At 32.7% G+C, this 21,072-nt stretch overlaps 1 protein-coding gene across 1 annotated transcript; it reads left to right on the top strand.

Annotated features, from left to right (window-relative positions):
• The first annotated feature begins 7,737 nt into the window (after positions 1-7,737).
• NtR (neuronal acetylcholine receptor subunit NtR) lies at positions 7,738-20,197 on the top strand. The gene is made up of 12 exons (XM_089709318.1): positions 7,738-7,917; positions 9,084-9,290; positions 10,372-10,503; positions 11,791-11,949; positions 12,346-12,536; positions 14,373-14,479; positions 15,111-15,242; positions 15,578-15,677; positions 16,459-16,654; positions 17,282-17,428; positions 18,373-18,533; positions 19,845-20,197. Exons 1-12 carry the CDS (start codon positions 7,842-7,844, stop codon positions 20,043-20,045), a joined length of 1,809 nt encoding a protein of 602 aa, XP_089565444.1. The 5' UTR covers positions 7,738-7,841; the 3' UTR covers positions 20,046-20,197.
• Positions 20,198-21,072: the final 875 nt, after the last annotated feature.

Raw genomic sequence — 21,072 nt, 5'->3', positions numbered from 1 at the left:
ACTTCAAAAAATAGTTCCCAAATAGTGCCAAACTGTGCCCAAAAAGAAAAAACAGTGCTCGAATAACTTCGGAGTTACAGGCTTCGTTCAGCACCTCAGTGCGCGAATATCGAACGAGCTATAGGTACAATTTACGTCTCAAAAAATTGTGCTTGAAATAGTGCCCAATATCAGTCCAATTTTTGCTTGAATTTTGACCTAGAAAACCATTAAATTTGATTGTAAACTTCTACATACATTACATTGAGTACAGTCGAATACAATATTATTAACTTTCTTTCTAACAATTTTTGTCTTGTGTAAATTATTAATTGTCTATGTAAGGGAGTATTTACTTTAGAATCGCAATATTATTAATTACACATTATTTTAATAATACTTTATAATAATATGATTAAGCCTTCGCGCGTCGCATGGGACCCCGGTAGCTAGGAACAATGATTTTATATATTTTGTCTAGATCACGGCGCTTGAAGGATTAAGATATCAAATGAAGTAAATCATGCATGAAAAATAAAGTTGCTGTTATTAATGCTTACATTACAACTGACAAAATTATTCAAAATAATCATTTTCCGGATCAAGGACGGTACCACAACGTTTACGGAATTGACCTGTATTCCTCATGTGATAAAGTTCAATATAGTGTGGCAGTAATGGATGCACGTACCGTCAATAGGTATGGGGCTTACGACGCGCGGCGCCCGCGACGCAAATGAATACGTTTATGTTTAAATACTAGATGGCGCTGCCCTAACATCTTACGATTATTAGACAAGACTGATCTGTATTTTGAAGGTGATAAGGGTCCATTTTGTGTCACAAAGCAATCGAAACGAACAAGCGCTTCTCAGTTTCTTTGTTTGTTTACTTCGTCGCACATCATTATAATAACGCCGGCTTTTGAGTTTGACTACATAGTGGGTTGCAAAACCAAACATATATACAAAAAGAAACTGTATAATTTCCTTTTTACAATTTTTCAAGATATTAATTTTATTGGCTGCAAATGACTGTTTTTATTCAGACAAACACACAATGCAATGAAGTGTCTATTACTTCATTTACGCTTAAAGTTTCATTCATTTATTATTATTTATAAAATATATAATAATGCATTTAATCGAAAGTTTTTGACATGTGAGAAAATACCATAATTATTTCCAATAACATGAAGTCTACAATTAGAAAGTTTAATATTTTTGTCCAAAAACATGTGTCGACGACTGTACCCCATTTTACGTTAGTATGTAGAAGTTTACATTAAAATTTAATGGTTTTCTAAGTCAAAAGTCAAGCAAAAATTGGACTGATATTGGACACTATTTCAAGCACAATTTTTTGAGACGTAAATTATACCTATAGCTCGTTCGATATTCGCGCACTGAGGTGAGTATGCTGGGCGTAGAACCTACGCCCAGCATACTCACTGAACGAAGCCTATAACTCCGAAGTTATTCGAGCACTGTTTTTTCTTTTTGGGCACCGTTTGGCACTATTTGGGAACTATTTTTTGAAGTATGAATTATGTTTGAAGCGTAGGTATACAGATTCTCCGGACGGAGGTGAGTATGCTGGGCGAAACCTTCGTCCAGCATACTCATCGAACTATGGCTATAACTTCGCAAGTACAAGAGCACTATTTTTTTCCTTTGGGCACTATTTAGCACTATTTCAGAACAGTTTTTTGACATTCATGAAATATCAGGATTCCATGGTGAGTATGCTGGACGAAGGGACACAGGATTAACCGCCACCACCAAACTGCATCTTAAATTGTAAATTTTCGCGTTTTTGTTCTATATGTGTTTACAGGTCCAGTCTAATTAAATTAGACTGGACCTGTAAAAGACAAAATAAAATCTTTACAACGCGAACGTAAGTAGTGTATTTAAAAAAGTTTTAAACAACAATTAAATCCAGTTACAAATCGTTAACTACCAAGTTTATATTGTGTAGTATTCGTATAAAAAAGCCGTAGCCGAACACATGAATATTTTCATCTATAACTTACCTAGTACAATAATAAACAATCGAACCTAAATGCTAACAGCATTTTACTTTAGGTATTTGTAATATATTGCGAGCTGAGATCCTGAAAACACGGTAACTCTATAGCTTCGGGTAAATAAATCAATCATACACTATGACATCAGCGCTTTTATATCGATATCCGAGGGAATACTGAGTTAATAGGTATTATAATTTTTCGAATATACCAAACAAATACAGTTTTATTTGCTCTGAAAATATAGATAGTTATTACTTATGGCGTGATTTTTGAAATGTTCTGAGTCATGTGGGGATTTAAGCCACAATTTAAGCATAATAAAGTAGGCAATAATAAGTATACTATTAAAAAATTTACAAAGCTAGTTTAAGGTATTATAGGTATCTACGTTTATTGACTAGCGGCTTGTTTCGTCTTTCAGGGTTCACCCAGGAAGACACATGAAGGTTTAAATGGTAAAATAACGTATAATTAACGTATAGTTGCATGCACAAACCTTCCGAGCGAAGCAAGCATGAGTACGAGTGCCAGAATCGACTTTAGGGAGTTTCCAACTCAAACAGAAACCAAAAGAACTGGACTGAACGAATGTATACCAAAAGAAAACCTCAGTTAGTTACTTTTAGTTTTCACGTATTTTTCCTAATAATTGTAACAAAGGCTTTAAGACTTTACGCGGTTACTAACTGGAACACATTACGTAACAATGAAAACCAGTCCTACGCCAGTTTATAGTTACCCAGAAATAAAAATTATTTCAATCCTTTTTATGACACATTGACTCGAGTGGCTAACGATTAACCCATAGATAAAAATAATCACGTATACAACAGGATACCTAATCCGCTCCTTCAATACCTAACAAATTGGTCACGATTGGAGAGCTAAAATAGCTTCCGCTATGTGTCACGGAGTCGACGGCGTGGAAAGCGGAGATAACTCCTGGCGAACAACTTATGTTCAATACGAGAAGTTATTAGCAAGTTTTATGTTATTGAGATCAAATCATTTCCGTATTAATACTAAGAATTATGCATTATACCCACGAGCTTAACGTCTATTACCTACCATTGAATATATAGGTTATGTTTTTTTTGTTATCTATGGCCTTTTTGTTCGAAAATTGTTTACGTATAACGGAAAACTGGGGTCTGGGAATATTGAAAAGAAAACAAATACGTTATACGAATTGCCATAATTTAAGAAGAAAAAACTAAAACGAAAGAGTTGCCCAACTATTGCACATTATTTTCGTTATTTTGGTAAGTGAGTTAATTATATTACCGTCGTCTATATTGTTATCAGTTATTTTTTATTCACTAAAGTATATTGTTAATTTCTGCCTGGAATTCGAAATGAATATTTGAAATACTTAGAAACCTAGTGGTGTTATAAAAAATAGTAACTAAGAAATAAATAAATTCTCTATTTATTTAGAAACCGTCATCATTAATTCAAGAATTTATGCAATACAGCATAGTCGTACTATAAATTACATTTTCTATTCCCCTGTTAAAATACCCTTGTTATTTCGTAAAATAATATTTGAGCTAATAAGCTTGGGTTATCAAGACGAAGAACCGCCAGGTCCAAGTCTCGGGTAATTTTAAACATTTCGAGTGACCCTGTATCCTCGTCAAATATTATTTTACATTCGCCAACATTACAATCTTGAGGATCTGATCCCTTATGCCGTAACCTTCATAAAGATTTATTAAAATATCCAATATCTGCCTTTGTCTTGAAAGGTCCTTTGAGGTTTTTTCAAACTATGACGTAAATGAACACGCGGTTTTTGAAATGTGAACGACTCGAAAAAGGGAGATTGTAGGTCAAATAGCACGGATTTGACCGTTTCAATAACCAAAACTTATAGATAATGCTGCCATTATTGCAAAAAAAATTAAGAAAAGTTTTTTTTTATTTATGTACCTATAACAACTGTTATGTACACTGTTTGCTTAATAAATATCCTTATATTATCATATAAAGATTTTACTATTCCTCTCCTGTCGTAAACTCTGCAATACGCACATATTATGAGTAAAATTTTTCACATTGGCAAAAAGACTTCAATCAAATAAATGATTATTAATACGTAACAGATAGGGTTGTTCCATGACAGTTCAAAAGTGGCAAGTCAATCACTATCAAAGGGGAAGAATTTATGAATGCATATCACAAAGCCTGGAGTTCGTGCTCTCATCATTTCTACTGCAAGAGATGCCAAATAAATATATCGTGTTTTATATACAAATACTAAGTAGTAAAATACAAAGCATATGGCTGGTTGAATTTGATTATTCGTCGTGATTTCGCTTTATCATGTTCGAATACAACGTGTTCTGATTTTGAAATATTCAATTCACAATTTTCCTTTCGGCTGCCAGTTTTCATACTTTTTAATATTTTACTTTTTTAATTTAAAAGTTTATTACTGGCTGGTAGAATAAATTATGAAATGAGAGTTAGAAAAAAAATGTTACTGGTTTACTTACCTAATAGAAAAAAAGACGGATGAAAAAAAGAAATCTGTAATTGGAAATATTTTTCTTACAAGTTCAATAATATTTTATTGAATGTTTAGCTAGCAAAATTTTAATTCATTATTTCTTTAAGCTGTTTACCTACGTATTTAGTATTCAATATAATATTATAAATGCAGATGTGATTTAACATTTTTCTACATTTCAAAATATGTGCGTGCTGTCAAGATGATATGATTAATCCAATTAAAGCTACCATTCGCCAAAAATACATTCATACAAATATATTTAAACAAACTAGAACTACTTACCTACTAACCACTAACTTTAAAAATCCTACAAGACACTCCGCTTCCTACATATTAAATCTATCAAAAACGTGTGCCACTCTCGGTCTAAGCGTTTTGTTCATAATGCAAAAGCATCACGTAAAACAAATTTGTCTCTTGGCAAGTTTTTAGGCGCTCCTGTAAAAAAAGGGAGGGCAATAAAACAGCTATTTGCAAAGTGCTAGCGGGTCGCGACATCTGCTGAGGGACCTTATAGATTGCGTGCGCTAAATTGCTTCATAAAATGTGCTTGTTTTTGTTTGAGACTTTCGTATCTTTACCAGATTAAACGTAAAAATAATATAGATAATTAGATAGCCTATGCCAGTGAGCCAGTCGTTATTTCAATAATAAAACTGATTTTCTTAAATTATATCCACAATCCCATCTTTTGAATATCAATTAATATTAAAAAGGTGGTTTTTTTCAGGGCATTGGACATTATGATGCGGTATTTACAACAGCACAAGTTTCTTGTGGGGTAAGAATCCGACATAACCCACGGCTCCTTGCCCTTGTCGTGGGTATCTATGCAAGATTTTCCCACCACGATTTTCCCGCCAAAACGAGACATTAGCCTCATGCTCTTTGACGTCACATTGGAGCTATTTTGTGGTATGATTTTTATATCTGGTGATAATTTTTGTCGTGGTTGCTTTCGAAGCTCATGGGAATTTCCTTTTATAACTACTTATATAAAGCTGAGTTCGTTTGTTTGATTGCGCTAATCTCAGAAACTATTAGACCGATTTCAAAACTTCTTAATTATTTTTATTTTCTGTGCTATAGCCTAGTTTTAAAACATACCGAAACAATTTCAATAAAACTCCACGCCCGAAATATCGCGTTCAACACGGCATTTCACATTGCACAATGTGAAAGCAAACTAGCTCCTAGTTTCCATTCAATCAAGTGAATCAATTATACCAAACTTGTTCTGGCAAGTGCTCCCGACATGATTAAGTATGCAGACATCTGTGACATCGTTCATTCATTATAACACACTGTTAATGACATGTGACTTGGAAGTTTCTTGGTGAGAACCGTGTATTATAAACACGGTTGGATAATGAATGATAAAGTTGAAGGAAGAGTTAGTTTTAGTCTAAGTTTCTATCTCCATCATGAGAAAATAAATAAGCTCTGCTGAAGTTTTGAATTTACCGCAAGTAATGAATTTTGAGAAGAAATCCTTAGACGTAGACCTTAAGTAAATTGAACAGAAAAACAAAGCTTTACTATCTGGTCAACCAGCAATCTATAAATTATAAATTAAATTGAATCAAGTTGTATTAAAAAAGTAGGTATCTAGGTATTATATTACTTATCAGGCAGAACATCACCACAGATAACCTAAAAATAAATATTCGCCCAGAAACAAAACACTAAACATTTTAGGTTAAACAAAATGAAGAAAGGTATCCATTAGGATATATCAACTTCTTTGCCTATTATCCTAAACGAATGTAGTACGTACTTAGGAGCTCCGAACTTTTTATGCTGTAGGTTTATCAAGGCTGTCTGTAACAAGTTTAGGGCGGGAAATTCTTGAGCTATAGCCTTCTAAATTTGGGGCGAACGATGGCAATCTGTTGAATTGGTGACTTATGTGAACAATCGTAGCCAAAGTATATGTATGAGATATTGGAGTTCTTATAGATCTTATTAGACTTTGAATACGTGGAACATTTTTGGATAGATGAAATCTTTTATATAGAAAGAAAGAAAGAAAAGAAAGAAACATTTATCATACATAGACATAAAACATAAAACCGTACAAGTAAAATAAGAAAACATCGCAATAAGAAATAGTTACAATAAAAGAAGCAATTTATACTTAAATTAATAACATGAAAAACACGTACAAAAAAAAAATAGAATGATAACTACATTTATTAAGGTGTGTCATACGACCCTGACAAAAAGGAGGCAGCTCAGCATTTTATAGATTGCTCTTAATTTTGAAATCAGGTGAAAGTAGGTACAACAATAAATCACAAGTCCTAGATTTATTGATTGGATTCGAAAGCTGATATTAATATTAATAGCCACTGATATTAATTTCCTAACATACTCTTTATGAAAATACACAAGTCTTAAAACGATGAACAGAATATTTATATTAACATTTTAATACCATGCCAAAAACATTCATTAAAATAAATATAAATTAAACGAAAGCGCAGAATGCGTTCATAAAATATAAATATTATCGAAATTATTAATGTATTGGTATCTCGGGATAACATAGGTATAATAAATTAAATATTTTTAGTAACAATAATGTTACAAGCGTGTTTTATCTCGTCCGTTCCGATAACTCCACGTTTCCTCTGGGGTATTTGTACGTTGTATTGGCTGGACTAGCCATTTTGTTAATGTTTTAACAGATTTAATTTGAGTTCTTAAGTAAATCTTATAATATAAAAATGAATCCCAAAATGTGTTGGTAAGCGCATAACTTGAGAACGGCTGAACCGATTTCGTTAATTCTTTTTTTTATTATATTCCTTGAAGTACGAGGATGGTTTTTACGTAGATAAAACGTAAATATACCTACTAAGAAAAAAGTAAGAATATACGTACGTGTACCACGGGCGAAGCCGGGGCGGACTGCTAGTTTACTATAAAGAGAGACGTAATAAGTGTTATTTGCTCTTACATCAATGTAAACCATAAATCGTGGTGTTCTTAACTAAAGTTAATTATAATTCGCTTTACATGGAGGTACTAGTTTCATTTTTTCTTATTAACACACTTGCCATTAGAATGTCATTTTACCAGCACACAAGGTATAAACCTATGAACCTTTTTCAATGTTTATAAATACATTTATCAAACTACTTCCGCAATTTATATCGCTTATACTAGTCCAGTAGTAGTAGATATCCAAGTCCTGCCACCCCAACGCACACAGCTTCCATACAACAATCGTATTTCTGTACTAGATCCCGGCGGACCACAATATATTAACATTAGTTACGTATAAAATTATCCCTGTTAAATAAAATCACAATGAAGTGGTTTATATGCTACGTGTGTTTGTGGTTCTGTGGCGGTGTTATGGGGAATTTCAGTTTTACATATGACAGTGAGTATAATATTTAAATAATAATTATTATTATTATGTATAAGTCGTGCAATGTACATATACACATAGTATCTATCTATATTATATATAATGTATATGCACAACATTCGCATTCATTTTAGGTACATAACTTTATAGAGCTTTACATACATAAAGCTCAAGGCGTTATTGTTGTTTTTTTGCACAAAACCGTGTCATAACTTCACAAAATTTGTAGAAGAGCTTTAATTTTATCCGATATTTCAAAAAAAAAAAACAAAGAAGGTTCTGAATTCGCGGCGTTCTTTAGATATTGTAAACCTTTTTACCTATTATAAAATTCAGAAAATCTATAAAAATGAGTGGGATGCTTTTAGATTTAAACTGTTTAAGTAACTAAAACATATTAATAGTTAATACTTCAATTTAATTTAAATTCATACACCGTTAATCTCCCATTAACTTAAATATTAACCGAGAGATTAGATAGATAGATAGATAGATAGATAAAACGTTTATTCATAGAACACAATCACACTTACAAATAAAACACAAAAGATAAAAAATAGTAAACAATACAGAAAACACTCATACACACAGAAATATTAAAAGTATAACAATTAATAGGTACATAATTCCATTACAAACCAATCACTTTAAACAAATGAAACGCAAAACGAACTTCCGATAAAACTAATCAGGCATTAATTTAAATAATTGAACTGATCTTAAATGTTAACCGCTCAATTTCACTGGAACTTTGGCACGGACTTGGGAAACTTTCACAACTTTCCCACTGAATTCTTTAATAGACACTTGTTCTGAATTGTTGTACGTTTGCCTTAAATGTGTACGATTTGGTTGTAATAATAAAAAAATAAAATCAAAACTTGTCTGCGTAATCTGTCTTGTTCTTAATCTTCCATTATTTACCAAACTATATGAAAGACACGAAAGATTTTGAATCATTAGTTTTTTGGCAAATAAATTTGTTATTCTGATGATTATTATTCTCTAACGGCTAACCTATTGTTAAGGCCATCTAAATCCGCCCCGTATTTTTTTCGTGATAGAGTTATGAACAAACATACATCCATCATTACAAACTTTCGTATGTTAATAATATGTAATAGTAGGATTATATTTGCTTAGTGGCTTAAAATATATTAAAACTATTTTTTTTTCAGTGGTGAATTCTTGTAGGGAATTTACTTGCCAGCACGGCTATCTATACGAAACGTTCTTCAGGGCTGATTCTGAAGAATACAGGCGAGAGAAGTCAGATGAGAGTCTAGTGTTTGAAATGCATATAGCGATTTTAGGGGCTAGTAATGGACATATTTTGCTGTCTACAGTTGCTTTTCCACAAGCAAGCGATCCTGTTTATGAAATTGGTAAGATAAATTGTAGCTATAATAATATATTATTGTTATAACTCTCGTTGTATCTAAGTTCTCAACCGACTTTAAAAAAGGAGAAGATTTTCAAATCCACTGTATCTTTTTTGTGTTTGATACGTCAGAACAACGACTGGGTGAACCGATTAGTCCTAATAAAAAAAAGAGCGTGTGTGTCAGAAGTGAAACTTCTTTGGTAAGATTCAAAGATGCCAAAATCGTCGCCTTACTTCATGACGTGACGGTATTGCCATGACGCGACCTTGAAATATTACTCTCAGTGCAGGTCCACACTGCGAGCCTAGCGCGGTTGCGACGGCGGGCGCGAAATATCAAACGTATGAAACGCGCCTTTGCGTCCACATTGAAATGACTATGGCGGAAGCCTAGTGCGACGGTAATGAGCGAGCCAGCGCGCGTAGTTTTCAAACTCTCCTATCCGCGCGTTCTGGCCACACTACGGGCCTAGTCAGCAAGCGACCCAATGCGCGGACGGCGGGGGTATCAAACCAGTTCGGTCTTGTCGCTCGATTTCTTATATTATATCCTTTATTGTTTTTCGTAAAATAGCGGTAAATACTTAATTGTTGAAGTGAAACTTCTTTATTCATAAGTGCGATTCAATCTAAAACACTTATATACACCACAGTAATTTTGTAGAGTATAATCTCAATTCTTCATATAAGATTCACCCGTTATTCCTCTGTTTTATTTATTTCGTGTACAACTTCTATAGTGATCTCATCTCAAAATCGGACTGTCCAGTAAAAATAGCAAATCGTCCAAAGTTTGCAACACCCGAAAAACGTCGAACCGCTACTTGAGCTCGCGCGTCGGTGTGGCCACCGCGAGCGCCCGCTCGTCGCGCCCGCCTAGGCCGCCGCCACCGCGCATTCAGTGTGGACGCACACTTAATGCGCCTAAAAAACCTATTCATTTTGTCATATCGAAGATTTCCTAAACTTTAAAATATACAATAACTGAAATCGCAATGTAATACAATACATACACTCGAAGGAAAAAAGTTACGTAAATAAATGTTAAATCGATTTCTTCAATACGAAATATTTTATTCCAGTAATTGGCGGTGGAGGAAACAAATTTACCGAATTACGTAGAAATTTACGGAGAAACGCCAAAACATCAGTGAAGACTCACCAAATATTATCTCCGATAGAGTTTAGAGCATTTTATATTAAGATATCTGAAGGTAAGCCTGTAAATTATTTTAAAATTACTTTTGCAAAGGATAGTTATTTACTTACTTTTACAAAGATTATTAATCACAATTAATTTTAATCTGGATATATGCTTATTATTTTCGCTAATGTAATGACTATTCCTTATTATTGTAAACATTTTAACTTTAAATAAAGCTAATTTAGTCAGTAATCAAAATTGATTAGTTTTCCGACCCAAATATCGACCAATAGAATTGCACCATTCGACGTCACGTGGTACAACCTACATGGTATTATACTCATAATTTTTTGAAAATTTTCTCTGGTCGTTGACGTCAAACTGACAGGTTGAATTCAATTGTGAAATTATTGGCCGACATTTGGGACGGAAAAATAATCTCCCGAATACCACACGAGCTTCAAAATTATATGGCATTTCCCTCAAGGTTCCCTGCAAACAAATAAAGTCGTCAAGTTTTTCAGGAAAAATCACTCGCGCTTCGCGCTCGTGATTTTTTAACCTTGACTAAAAACTTGACTCCTTCATTTGTTTGCAACGAACCTATCGGAAAATACCCGATAATTTTGAAGCTCTTGTGGTATTATAAGTGAAAATTATGAATATCTATTTTATTATCTACAAAACCAAACAATGTGAAAAGCTCGGGGTTTTTCTGTTAACCTTGTTTTATCTAACAACATTACACTACCTACACATGTTTATCTTGTTTCTATCCTTCAATTTGTTCAACTATATCAACAATCCTGCCATTAAAACTACAGATTTTTATTTATTTATACAATTATAATATACATACTAAATTTACTACCAATTTTTTCATCATCGCCTACATGATTCAATTTATAGCTACGACAGTGTTTCTTAACGACTATCTCTTCAGAAAGTATAAACTGCTTTACGAACCGGTGGTAAATATTTTTCATTCAAAAGCGCTTCTTTAATGGTGTATCTAGATCAAACGAACATAGAGCTAGGTCAGCTAGAGCTAGGACCAAGAGCATTATTTCGTGATATTTTAGTGTAAACGAAAACTCCTATTCAGTGTTGTTCAGTATTAGAACATTGCATAGAATCTTTTCGAACGCACTAAGAAAAACGAAAGAATGCTCTACGCCTGTTTACACTAAAATAATTTGATATAGCGGGGTTAGAATGAGCATTCGCTCGTTTGATATTAATGCACCGTAAGAAGTCTAGTTGAAAAAATAAATGTTTGAGTTAGATTTGTATTTTATACGAAAGTATTTATTTTCTTTTTTCTTTGTACTTAGTAAAAATTGACATTATTTTTTAGATGGACTCATAGAATTCGGTAAAGAAGGAGATATTCTACCCATCTTTAGCTTTATGGATGTAGATCCAATATCAATTAATTACTTCAGTTTTGCCGCGTGGTCCGGGGTGGAAATTAAATTCCTTTATGACTGCCCTATACCTGGCTCCAAGAGTAAAGGTATGATTATATTAAGACTTTAATCAATAAAAGAATTATTACGGTTGAATATAATATTTTATTGCTTTTTTACACAATTATTACTGAACAGGTTTGGCAAAAATTTTATGAGCAGGTAGCTGATGATATGCGAAGTGTATTTTACGTCTCAGATACAATTAACCGTCTTCTTTTTTATTTATTTTGTAATTATACCAAGGAAAACTGTCCACACAAGGTTATGAAAATAGTAAGGAACTCATAAGAATTGCTGTATTTATCTTGTTAGTGATATAGTCAATCCTATTCATAAGCATTAACCAGGGATTCTCGATTGTCGTCATATTTTATTATTTTTTAATAAACACTGCACATAAAACGGCTCTTAAAAGACTTATTTTTATGAACTTTTTTCAGTAACACCAAATTCTCAAGCGGTAGACCCTAAACTATCGAACTCAGACAAACTCAAGCGCACGTTACTATCCGACAAAGATCCCATCATACCACCCTCACCCCAAGTGGCTGTACAATTGGGTATTAGGGTTACAAGTGTTATGTATGACGCTTTTGAATCGAAGTTAACCACAGGCGTGTCTATTGTTATGGTAAGTATTATTGTCGAGCCAATTTAATAGGCAACATTTGACGTCTATCAATTTTATCTTCGAAGAGAGGTAACCTGCTTAAAATCATCGATTAAAGTGAATTAATCGATACGGATTTGAAACATTTGTCAATCGAATTTATTGATTTATGATAATTTTTATTCACAAGTAATCAATGCATTCGATTCTAGATGTCAGATTTCGATTTTTAGAGTAACGTCTCTGGTATTTAAAAAGAAAAAAGGTTTATTGACACAAAATTGTAGTGACGTCAGTTCTTCAATTCAGAAATTGTTTATTATGTTTAAAATGGTTTATCAGTAAAATGAAATCTTAAAATTACTTGTATCGGTCATTGTTATTATAAATATGTAGTCGTAATTGAAAAAAGTCAAGCAAATGTGCAGTTCTAACAAAACGAAATATCATGTTATTCTATGTCGTCGTTACTAGGTTACGTTCTTGAATTTTGTTGAACTGTCAAATGTTGCCTATTAAAATGGCTCTACTATAGTAGTAGAATAAATTATTGAAATAATCCTTTATTTAATTAAAACGTTTAATTGTACACGATTACAAATAGAAAAAAAGAGACATATTATATCCCACCAAAAACATTTTCATGTAAAATGTTGCCAAGACGAGCCCATATGACTCGCACTGTCAAAAAGTTATCAGATCTCATGTAGAGCCAAGCTTCTAACACTACACGCCCTAACTCTACAAGGCCTAACTTCACAAACTCTACACCTTAGTCAAAATATGTGGCTTGGCCATTTCGCTACATTCACATCGGCGTAAGGTGAAAAATTAATTCACTGTTCATTACTTTTGTGTTATACAATAGTTCTTGTAGTAACGAACGGCCAAGCCACATATTTTGACTAAGGTGTAGAGTTTGTGAAGTTAGGCCTTGTAAAGTTAGGGCGTGTAGTGTTAGAAGCTTGGCTCTACATGAGATCTGATAACTTTTTGACAGTGCGAGTCATATGGGCTCGTCTTGGCAACATTTTACATGAAAATGTTTTTGGTGGGATTTCATTTCTTTTTGTAAGTTGTTTGTAACATTTTTTTTTAACAAGGAGTACCTATACATATATATATCTAGGGGAACCAAGTTTTAGATTATTAGATTAGACCTCTAGCGTCATCAAAATTTAATTTAAAATTACATGTCTCATACAAACTCCCATCCCCTAGTTTAAGGGGTTGGGGGATGAAAGTTACAAGTTTTATAATTTTTTTGTTGTTTGTGTGCTAATACTAGCTTACATACAAAATTTCAGCTTTCTAGGACATTAGGAAATACCTTAAGAATTTTGATGATCATCAGTGAGTCAGTGACGAAATTAGCGTTTTTTAGATATAAATAAAATCTGAAGTATAAAAGCTAATGTAATTAAAACTTAATATGTTCAATAAGTCCGCTATTGACAATATATCCCGAAAATTTTGTTGATCTAGCATAATCCAAACCCAAGTTATGAGGGTTCAAAAAAACGTCGAAGCGCTTCGAGAAAAGGTAGGTAGTGCCCGTGCGCCTCGCTTGGCTCGTCTTGGCGGGCGCACTACCGTGCCCCCAGATAAATGGCCTGCCATCTTTCGACTAACCAAGAAGAAATATAATTAACTATTAAAAATAGAGTCTAAATCATCTTATTAATCAAAATATATTTTAATCTTGCAATTGTTAGTCTCTCGTCTTAACCTTGTTTTTAGAAAACGACTTCCTTTTCGATTTCAACTTTTATTTTTTAATACTAAGTGTTACTAGTTTATACTCTATATATTTCTTTTATTTACAAAAATGTCATATAAATTGTAAATTTTGTACAGAAATGGACAGATAACAGTATGGCATGGAATCCCAGCAAATTTAACAATACAGACAGTCTAACTTTTCGATTGGGACAAATATGGAGTCCTAAGTTCTATGTTTTTAAGTAAGTACCTGTAGATTATTTGGAACTTCATGAAATTATGCTTTTAAATCACGCTATCTCACAAATTATATACGTAATACAATCTACTCCTTAACCTTAAGGATTATTATGCTTTGGGAACAGGACAACTGATTGACATGTTTAAACCACTTTTCGATTATTGATATTGACCTAATAATATGTAAGTAAGTTTAGTGTAGTAAAGACCTTTTAGTAAGTTTTTTGGACATACTTTTATGCAATCAAAAAATCAACTATCATTTTACAAACATATTAATTATCGACAGTTTCATTATTGTTTTTGTGTAGGATTTTGTATCTAGCTGTTCTTAATAATGATCGATTATTAAACCACTAGCTTTCCGCCCGCGGTTTCGCCCGCGTTTTCAAAGAAAAACCCGCATAGTACCCGTTCCCGTGGGATTTACGGGATAAAACCTATCCTATGTATTAATCCAAGTTACCCTCTATGTGTGTGCTAAATTTCACCCTCACAAACTTTCGTATTTATAATATTAAATTATTTAATAGTAGCAAGATTTTTTAATTTGTAGCAAGATTTTAAATTGATTGATTGAAAAAAAAATAGTAGCAAGATTTAAGCATATATTATTTTTTTAATTTTTTCCAGTTCAGCCTCTATCGGATTAATAGACGCTAGGAATCCAGAACTGATCACGATGGTGAATAGTGGTGAAGCGACATACCACATGCATGCTACTATTAATACTTGGTGCTTTGATTATGGCAATACTTTGACAAGGTATATCTGAGTATTAATATATAGTAGGTTGTCTTTCTATGTTTTATTTATTTCTTAATTTTATTTAGGTAACTAACAGACAATAAATTGTACAGAGAGAGAACTTTACAGACTTTTACAGAATATTTTATTTTAGAATAGTCCATGCACGTACCGCGACAATAAATAATTTTAATATAAGTACATTACAACGTCCGTTTTAGAGATTTCCAAAAAAGGACTAAGTATTCCAATTAAATCCTTCCAAAAAATAATCATTACGATTATTTCTCCTAAAAGTATAGGACATATTTGGCTTAGATGACCTGTAATCTTAATTCTGAGAACTTTTGCAGATGGCCTCACGACGAATATGTCTGTGCGATTGTCATACAACCATGGGAAGCGCATGAAAAGATCACTTTGAAAAATATCGATGTCAATAGTATGAAAGCTGTAAGTACATATATAAAAAAAAATGTGTGCGTGTACTAGTGTACACACGTAAGAAGTGAAACTTCTTTATGTGTATTTAAAAAAATAATTTGCTATATGCAACTTTACAGAAATACGTCAATCACGCGTGGTAGGGATAAGAAAAAGATGGTGCGTAACGGAAAAATGTCACGCGTAACGAAATAATGTTGCACAAAATTTTTTTCCAACCCCGATAAAGAAGTTTCACTTCAAAAACTATTCAAACGATTTCATGTTGGAAAATTTTCACGTTGTTAATACTTTTTATTATTTAGCAATGAATTCCCAGAATATATTCAGTCAAATATAAATACATAAAAATATTTTTTATATGCACACGTGACACGTGTGTAAATGAAATAATTTCCCCGTTTTTAATATCGAAACTGCATACTTCTACTATACCTATAGTCTACTTTGGAACTTTAACAGTAGGTAAATCTTTCTGTTCCCATACTGTTACAACGAACCTAATGTTTTAATTATCTATAGACATATATAAATACTAGTGTGTAGTAAAGGTAGCCTATGTCCTTTCTCGGGTATCAAAATATCTCCATACCAAATTTCATGCAAATTGGTTCATTAGTTTAGGCGTGATTGAGTAACAGACAGACAGACAGAGCTACTTTCGCATTTATAATATTAGTATGGATTTTATACAAATTAAAATACTACTTGCTTATAAAGATTTTATAATAATAATAATAATATATATGTAAGTACCTACTACATATTAAAAAAAAGAAACATCTTACAGTTCGCGCTAACAGACACGGTCATACAAAACGCGTGGGAGATATCATCATCACACTTCATAGTGAACGTTAGTTCGTGGAACGAAATGTACCCGACAGACGACAACACAACACACCAGAGCGATAGATTCGTGCTCAAAGTGATCTTGAAGAGAAACGCCAGTGCTTATAATATTGTGTTTTATACGCCTTTACTGGGTAAGGAATTTTCAGGAATGATACAATCGATATTTTTGCTTAGAAAGTTATAGGAATAAATATTGGTCACATAATTAGAGATTGATATTATTGATTTAATTCAGCTTTTTTGGCATAATTGGTTACTTCTTATTGTTTTTTGTCGTTACCGATTTTTATTTTATTCTTTATTTTGACTTGTTCGTTTAAAGTTTGAAATGCCTCTAACGGTGCATTTACATCAAACGAACATAAAGGTAGAACTAGAGGAAGAGCATTCTTTCGTGATCCTTTAGTGTAAACGTATTCAGTGTTGTTCAGTGTTAGAACATTGCATTGAATTTTTCGAAAGCACTAAGAACAACGAAAGAATGATCTACGCCTGTTTACACTAAAATAATTTGACATAGTGGGGTTAGAATGAGAATTCGCTCGTTTGATGTAAATGCACAGTAAGATGCACTATTAACTTTAGAGCTACCTTTATTGCAAGATCCTGGTGTTTATTTAAATCATCTGTCTGATGATAATAACTTCATATTTTTCAAATTCAAATTCCAATTCAAAATACAAATTCATTTATTTGCCAATAAACACGGTATACAGGGATGTTACAAATTTTATTTATAACTTTGTTTTATTTTTCAGTTCTAGTTACTTTCGTGCTCCTCTCCTTTTGGACGGAGCCAGTGAATTTATCAAGAATTTGGTTCTATACTAGTTGCGTCATTATAATTTGTTTGGGATTGTGCTATATTGACTATATGGTACCATGTCACACTGTTCCTTCTATATGTAAGTTATTTGAATTGTATTCATTCATTATAAATATGTTATTATTTAGATCTTCCCTTTAATGATGTTAAAATGCTCTAAAATAGTTCGCAAAATGATTACAAGCTTTATAATGATTAAAAGACTATTCTTGCGGTTAATCTTTGTCGATATTTACAATATCTAAAGCAAGACTTATTTATTTACTATGTATATTAATAATCCTTATGTTAGAATCGAACTTAATACCTTAACTGGCTGCACAGAGCCAAAAATGGTTAAAATCTGTTCAGTAGTATCTGAATTATAAGTTGTGAAAACGCCTTTTAATATAAGCACGTAGATGGCTCCGCTCCTGTTGGTCTTAGCGTGATGATATAGATTAATGAGCTATCTAACACCGGAAGAATTTTTCAAATCGGACCCACGAATAGACATGCGCAAAACAGTACGTCAAATAGTAATGCAACATCACGCATCTCTTCCACGGAAGTGATATTACTCCGTAACATCACACATTACCCGATCGATTTTTAATGAAATGATGACCGAGTAATGTTTAAGGTGATATACGTGAAGTATTACAGATCATATTGAAAAATAGCAATAATAACTGCAATACTTATTAGTTATTACATATCGTAAAATTACAATTTAAGTAAATATTTAAAAAATGTAGTTGATTTTCCTTCATACTTGGCCACGTACTTTATGTTGTTTGTTAATACAAATTGTAAATTGTAATGAACGCATGCAAATGTACAACAAAATAAAAAAAAGTGAGTGATGCGAGTGATGTTTGTAACTGATGCGTAATGCGTGATGTTGCATTACGTGTCAAAGTGATATTACTTTTGTACTATTACACGCATTACCTACCCATGTCTACCCACGAATCGAATCGCGTTCAAACCCACAAACTCTCCAGTTTTATAATATTAGTATAGATTACCTTATCTTTTCAGTGGTACTATACATAACAGTACTAGGCGGTGTGTTACTTGCGATATTTATACAAGTGGCACTAATGACGTCACTCGCCCAGCGGCTCTGCAGAAGCTCCATAATGCAGCACATTGTGACGGCCCAGTGGTTTAGATCAGTGTTCTGTTTGCCGCAATTGAAGGTATTTATCACAGACTAGCTGTGCTCCGCGGTTTCACCCGCATTGCTCCTGTTGGTCTTAGCGTGACGATAAATGGGCTATCTAACACCGAAAGAATTTTTCAAATCGGACCAGTAGTTCCTGAGATTAGCGCGTTCAAACAAACTCTTCAGCTTTATAATATTAGTATAGATAATAATATAATATAATACTATATTTGTAGTATTAACTAGCTTTCCGCCAGTGGCTTCACTCGTATAGTAAAAGAAAAAATTGCATAGTTCCCGTTCCCGTAGGATTTCCGGGATAAAACCTATCCTATGTGGTAATCCAAGATACCCTCTATATATGTGTGCTAAATTTCATTGTAATCGGTTCAGTGGTATTTTCGTGAAAGAGTAACAAACACACACATACACATCACACAAACTTTCGCATTTATAATATGAGTTGGATAGGATTAGTAGGATAGGATAGTAGGATTAGTAGTATTCTATGCTAGTATAATGTAATCTCTCTGACGGCCTCCTGATATTACTTTTAAGAGTAGAAGTTGTGTGATTCAGCTAATTATGAAGAAATATCCTACAAATATACAAGAGCAAAGCATACCTACGTTTAATTTTTTTTTAATATTCTTATGACACTAATTATGTTTCGAAGCTATTAAAGATTTACAAAGTTGTTTCTCTTTTATGTTGTGTTGTGATTTTCTTAAGCTAATTCCGTGTTATTTAAAATTTTCCTTGATAAGTCAAGTTGGACGTTTTTTCATTCATTCAAAGAATTTTCAGTTTCTCATTAAATTTCATATTTTTTGTTGTTCATTTATTTTCCCGGTAAAAATTTCTTTAAGAAATGCACGTGCTGTTACGTTTTCTTAAAATAGCGGTATTTATTTATCACTAGCTGTGCCACGTGGTTTTACTCGCCAGAAAAATTGGGGAATAAAGTCTTATTTCTATGAATTTTATTATTTCTTTTATTACGTAGGTACATGATACACTACTAGATTCCATCATTCATTCATTAGTATACGCCGTCATTTGTAAATGTCGTCATTAAATGAAGGCGCTAGTCATTCAATCAAATATCAAATCCAACCAGATGACTGCGACATATACAATCTTTTCAACAGTTGAAACATTTGACACACATTATCACATACATTCAGAAACCACATTCAAAATAACAAAACATTTAAAACAAAAAATATTTTTTTTCTATCATTTCCAACTACTTATAAATTGCATTTTTTTTTTCACCTCAAACATTTAACTTGGCGTATATAATGCAAGAAATATTTATTTATTCCTTTTTTTATTGTTTTAGCTATGTCACATCTACGACACGATAAACGAAAGCAGTTCGAACCAAGAGGACGATGACGGCACAGTAGGAAAGAACATTGAAGAAATGCAGTCGGATAAAGTTCAGTACAGTGAGTCTAGGGAACTGGCGGAGGCGATAGATAAATGTATGTTCGTTGTTTATTCTGTGGCGTTTGCTGTTCTTTTGGCGCTGCACTTTTGATTTTACAAAATTGAAATAAAGAAAATAGAATTATATGGTTTTTTTTAATGTGTTTATTTAAATCTTGTAAATAAAGTAGTAAATGACATTGATAGTTTTGATTGTAAAATACGAGCTTTTGTGTAGCCAACAAACCTTGTGAATAAAGTGTATAAGTGACATTTTGTTTTATTTTAACAGTCTTTGCGAATAGCGTATCAACGAATCCAAAACATGGTTACGATTAAATTTTATTCATAAAGTGTGCTAAAAATTACCACTTACTTAATTCCATTGAACAGTTATACTACTAACTAGTCTTACCGTGATGATATATAGCCTATAGGTAGCCTTCCTCGATAAATGGGCTATCTAATACCGATAGAATATTTCAAATCGGACTAGTAGTTCCTGAGATTAGCGCGTTCAAACAAACAAACAAACTCTTCAGGTTTATAATATTAGTATAGATTTAAAAAACAATAAGCAACTTCGATATAATATGGTAACCAAAGATTATCTATAACCACACAATAATTCACGAAACCCGACGGTAGTTCTTATAGCCTCATCTAATAATTTCCCGTGAGACTGTATTCTCACGTTTATTAGTATTACGAATGATTTATTTTCCTTCACCTGTGGCTAGCTTTGATTAACCTCATTCATAGTTCGGGTAAATGGATTTTGATATATAAACAAATACATAAATAGTTGTGTTTGAATATCTGCGCGATTAAATAATTCAAATCAACTGAAAATACTTATGTTTTACAAACCTATTTTACAATATTATCCATTTATATTATCTTTACGTAATATTGTAAAATAAAGTGATCCGACGCCGCTGTCTGTCTGTATGTCTATCTGTTTGTTCGCGATAAACTCAAAAACAACTGCACCGATTCTCATTCTGGTTTTATCTATGGATAGCGTGATTCTCAAGGAAGATTTTTGTATAAATTATTTAATTAGAGACAGCGCGAGCGAAGCCGTGGGTGGAAAGCTAGTTTATACTACATAAAACTTATTTAGAAAACTTCGTTGT

This window comes from Colias philodice, chromosome 22 (genome assembly GCF_061535455.1).
Source record: "Colias philodice isolate Cphi_HAF_F1 chromosome 22, ilColPhil1 Martin Lab GWU primary, whole genome shotgun sequence".
Classification (NCBI taxonomy): Eukaryota; Metazoa; Arthropoda; class Insecta; order Lepidoptera; family Pieridae; genus Colias; species Colias philodice.
This window is presented reverse-complemented; position numbering and strand designations above follow the sequence as displayed.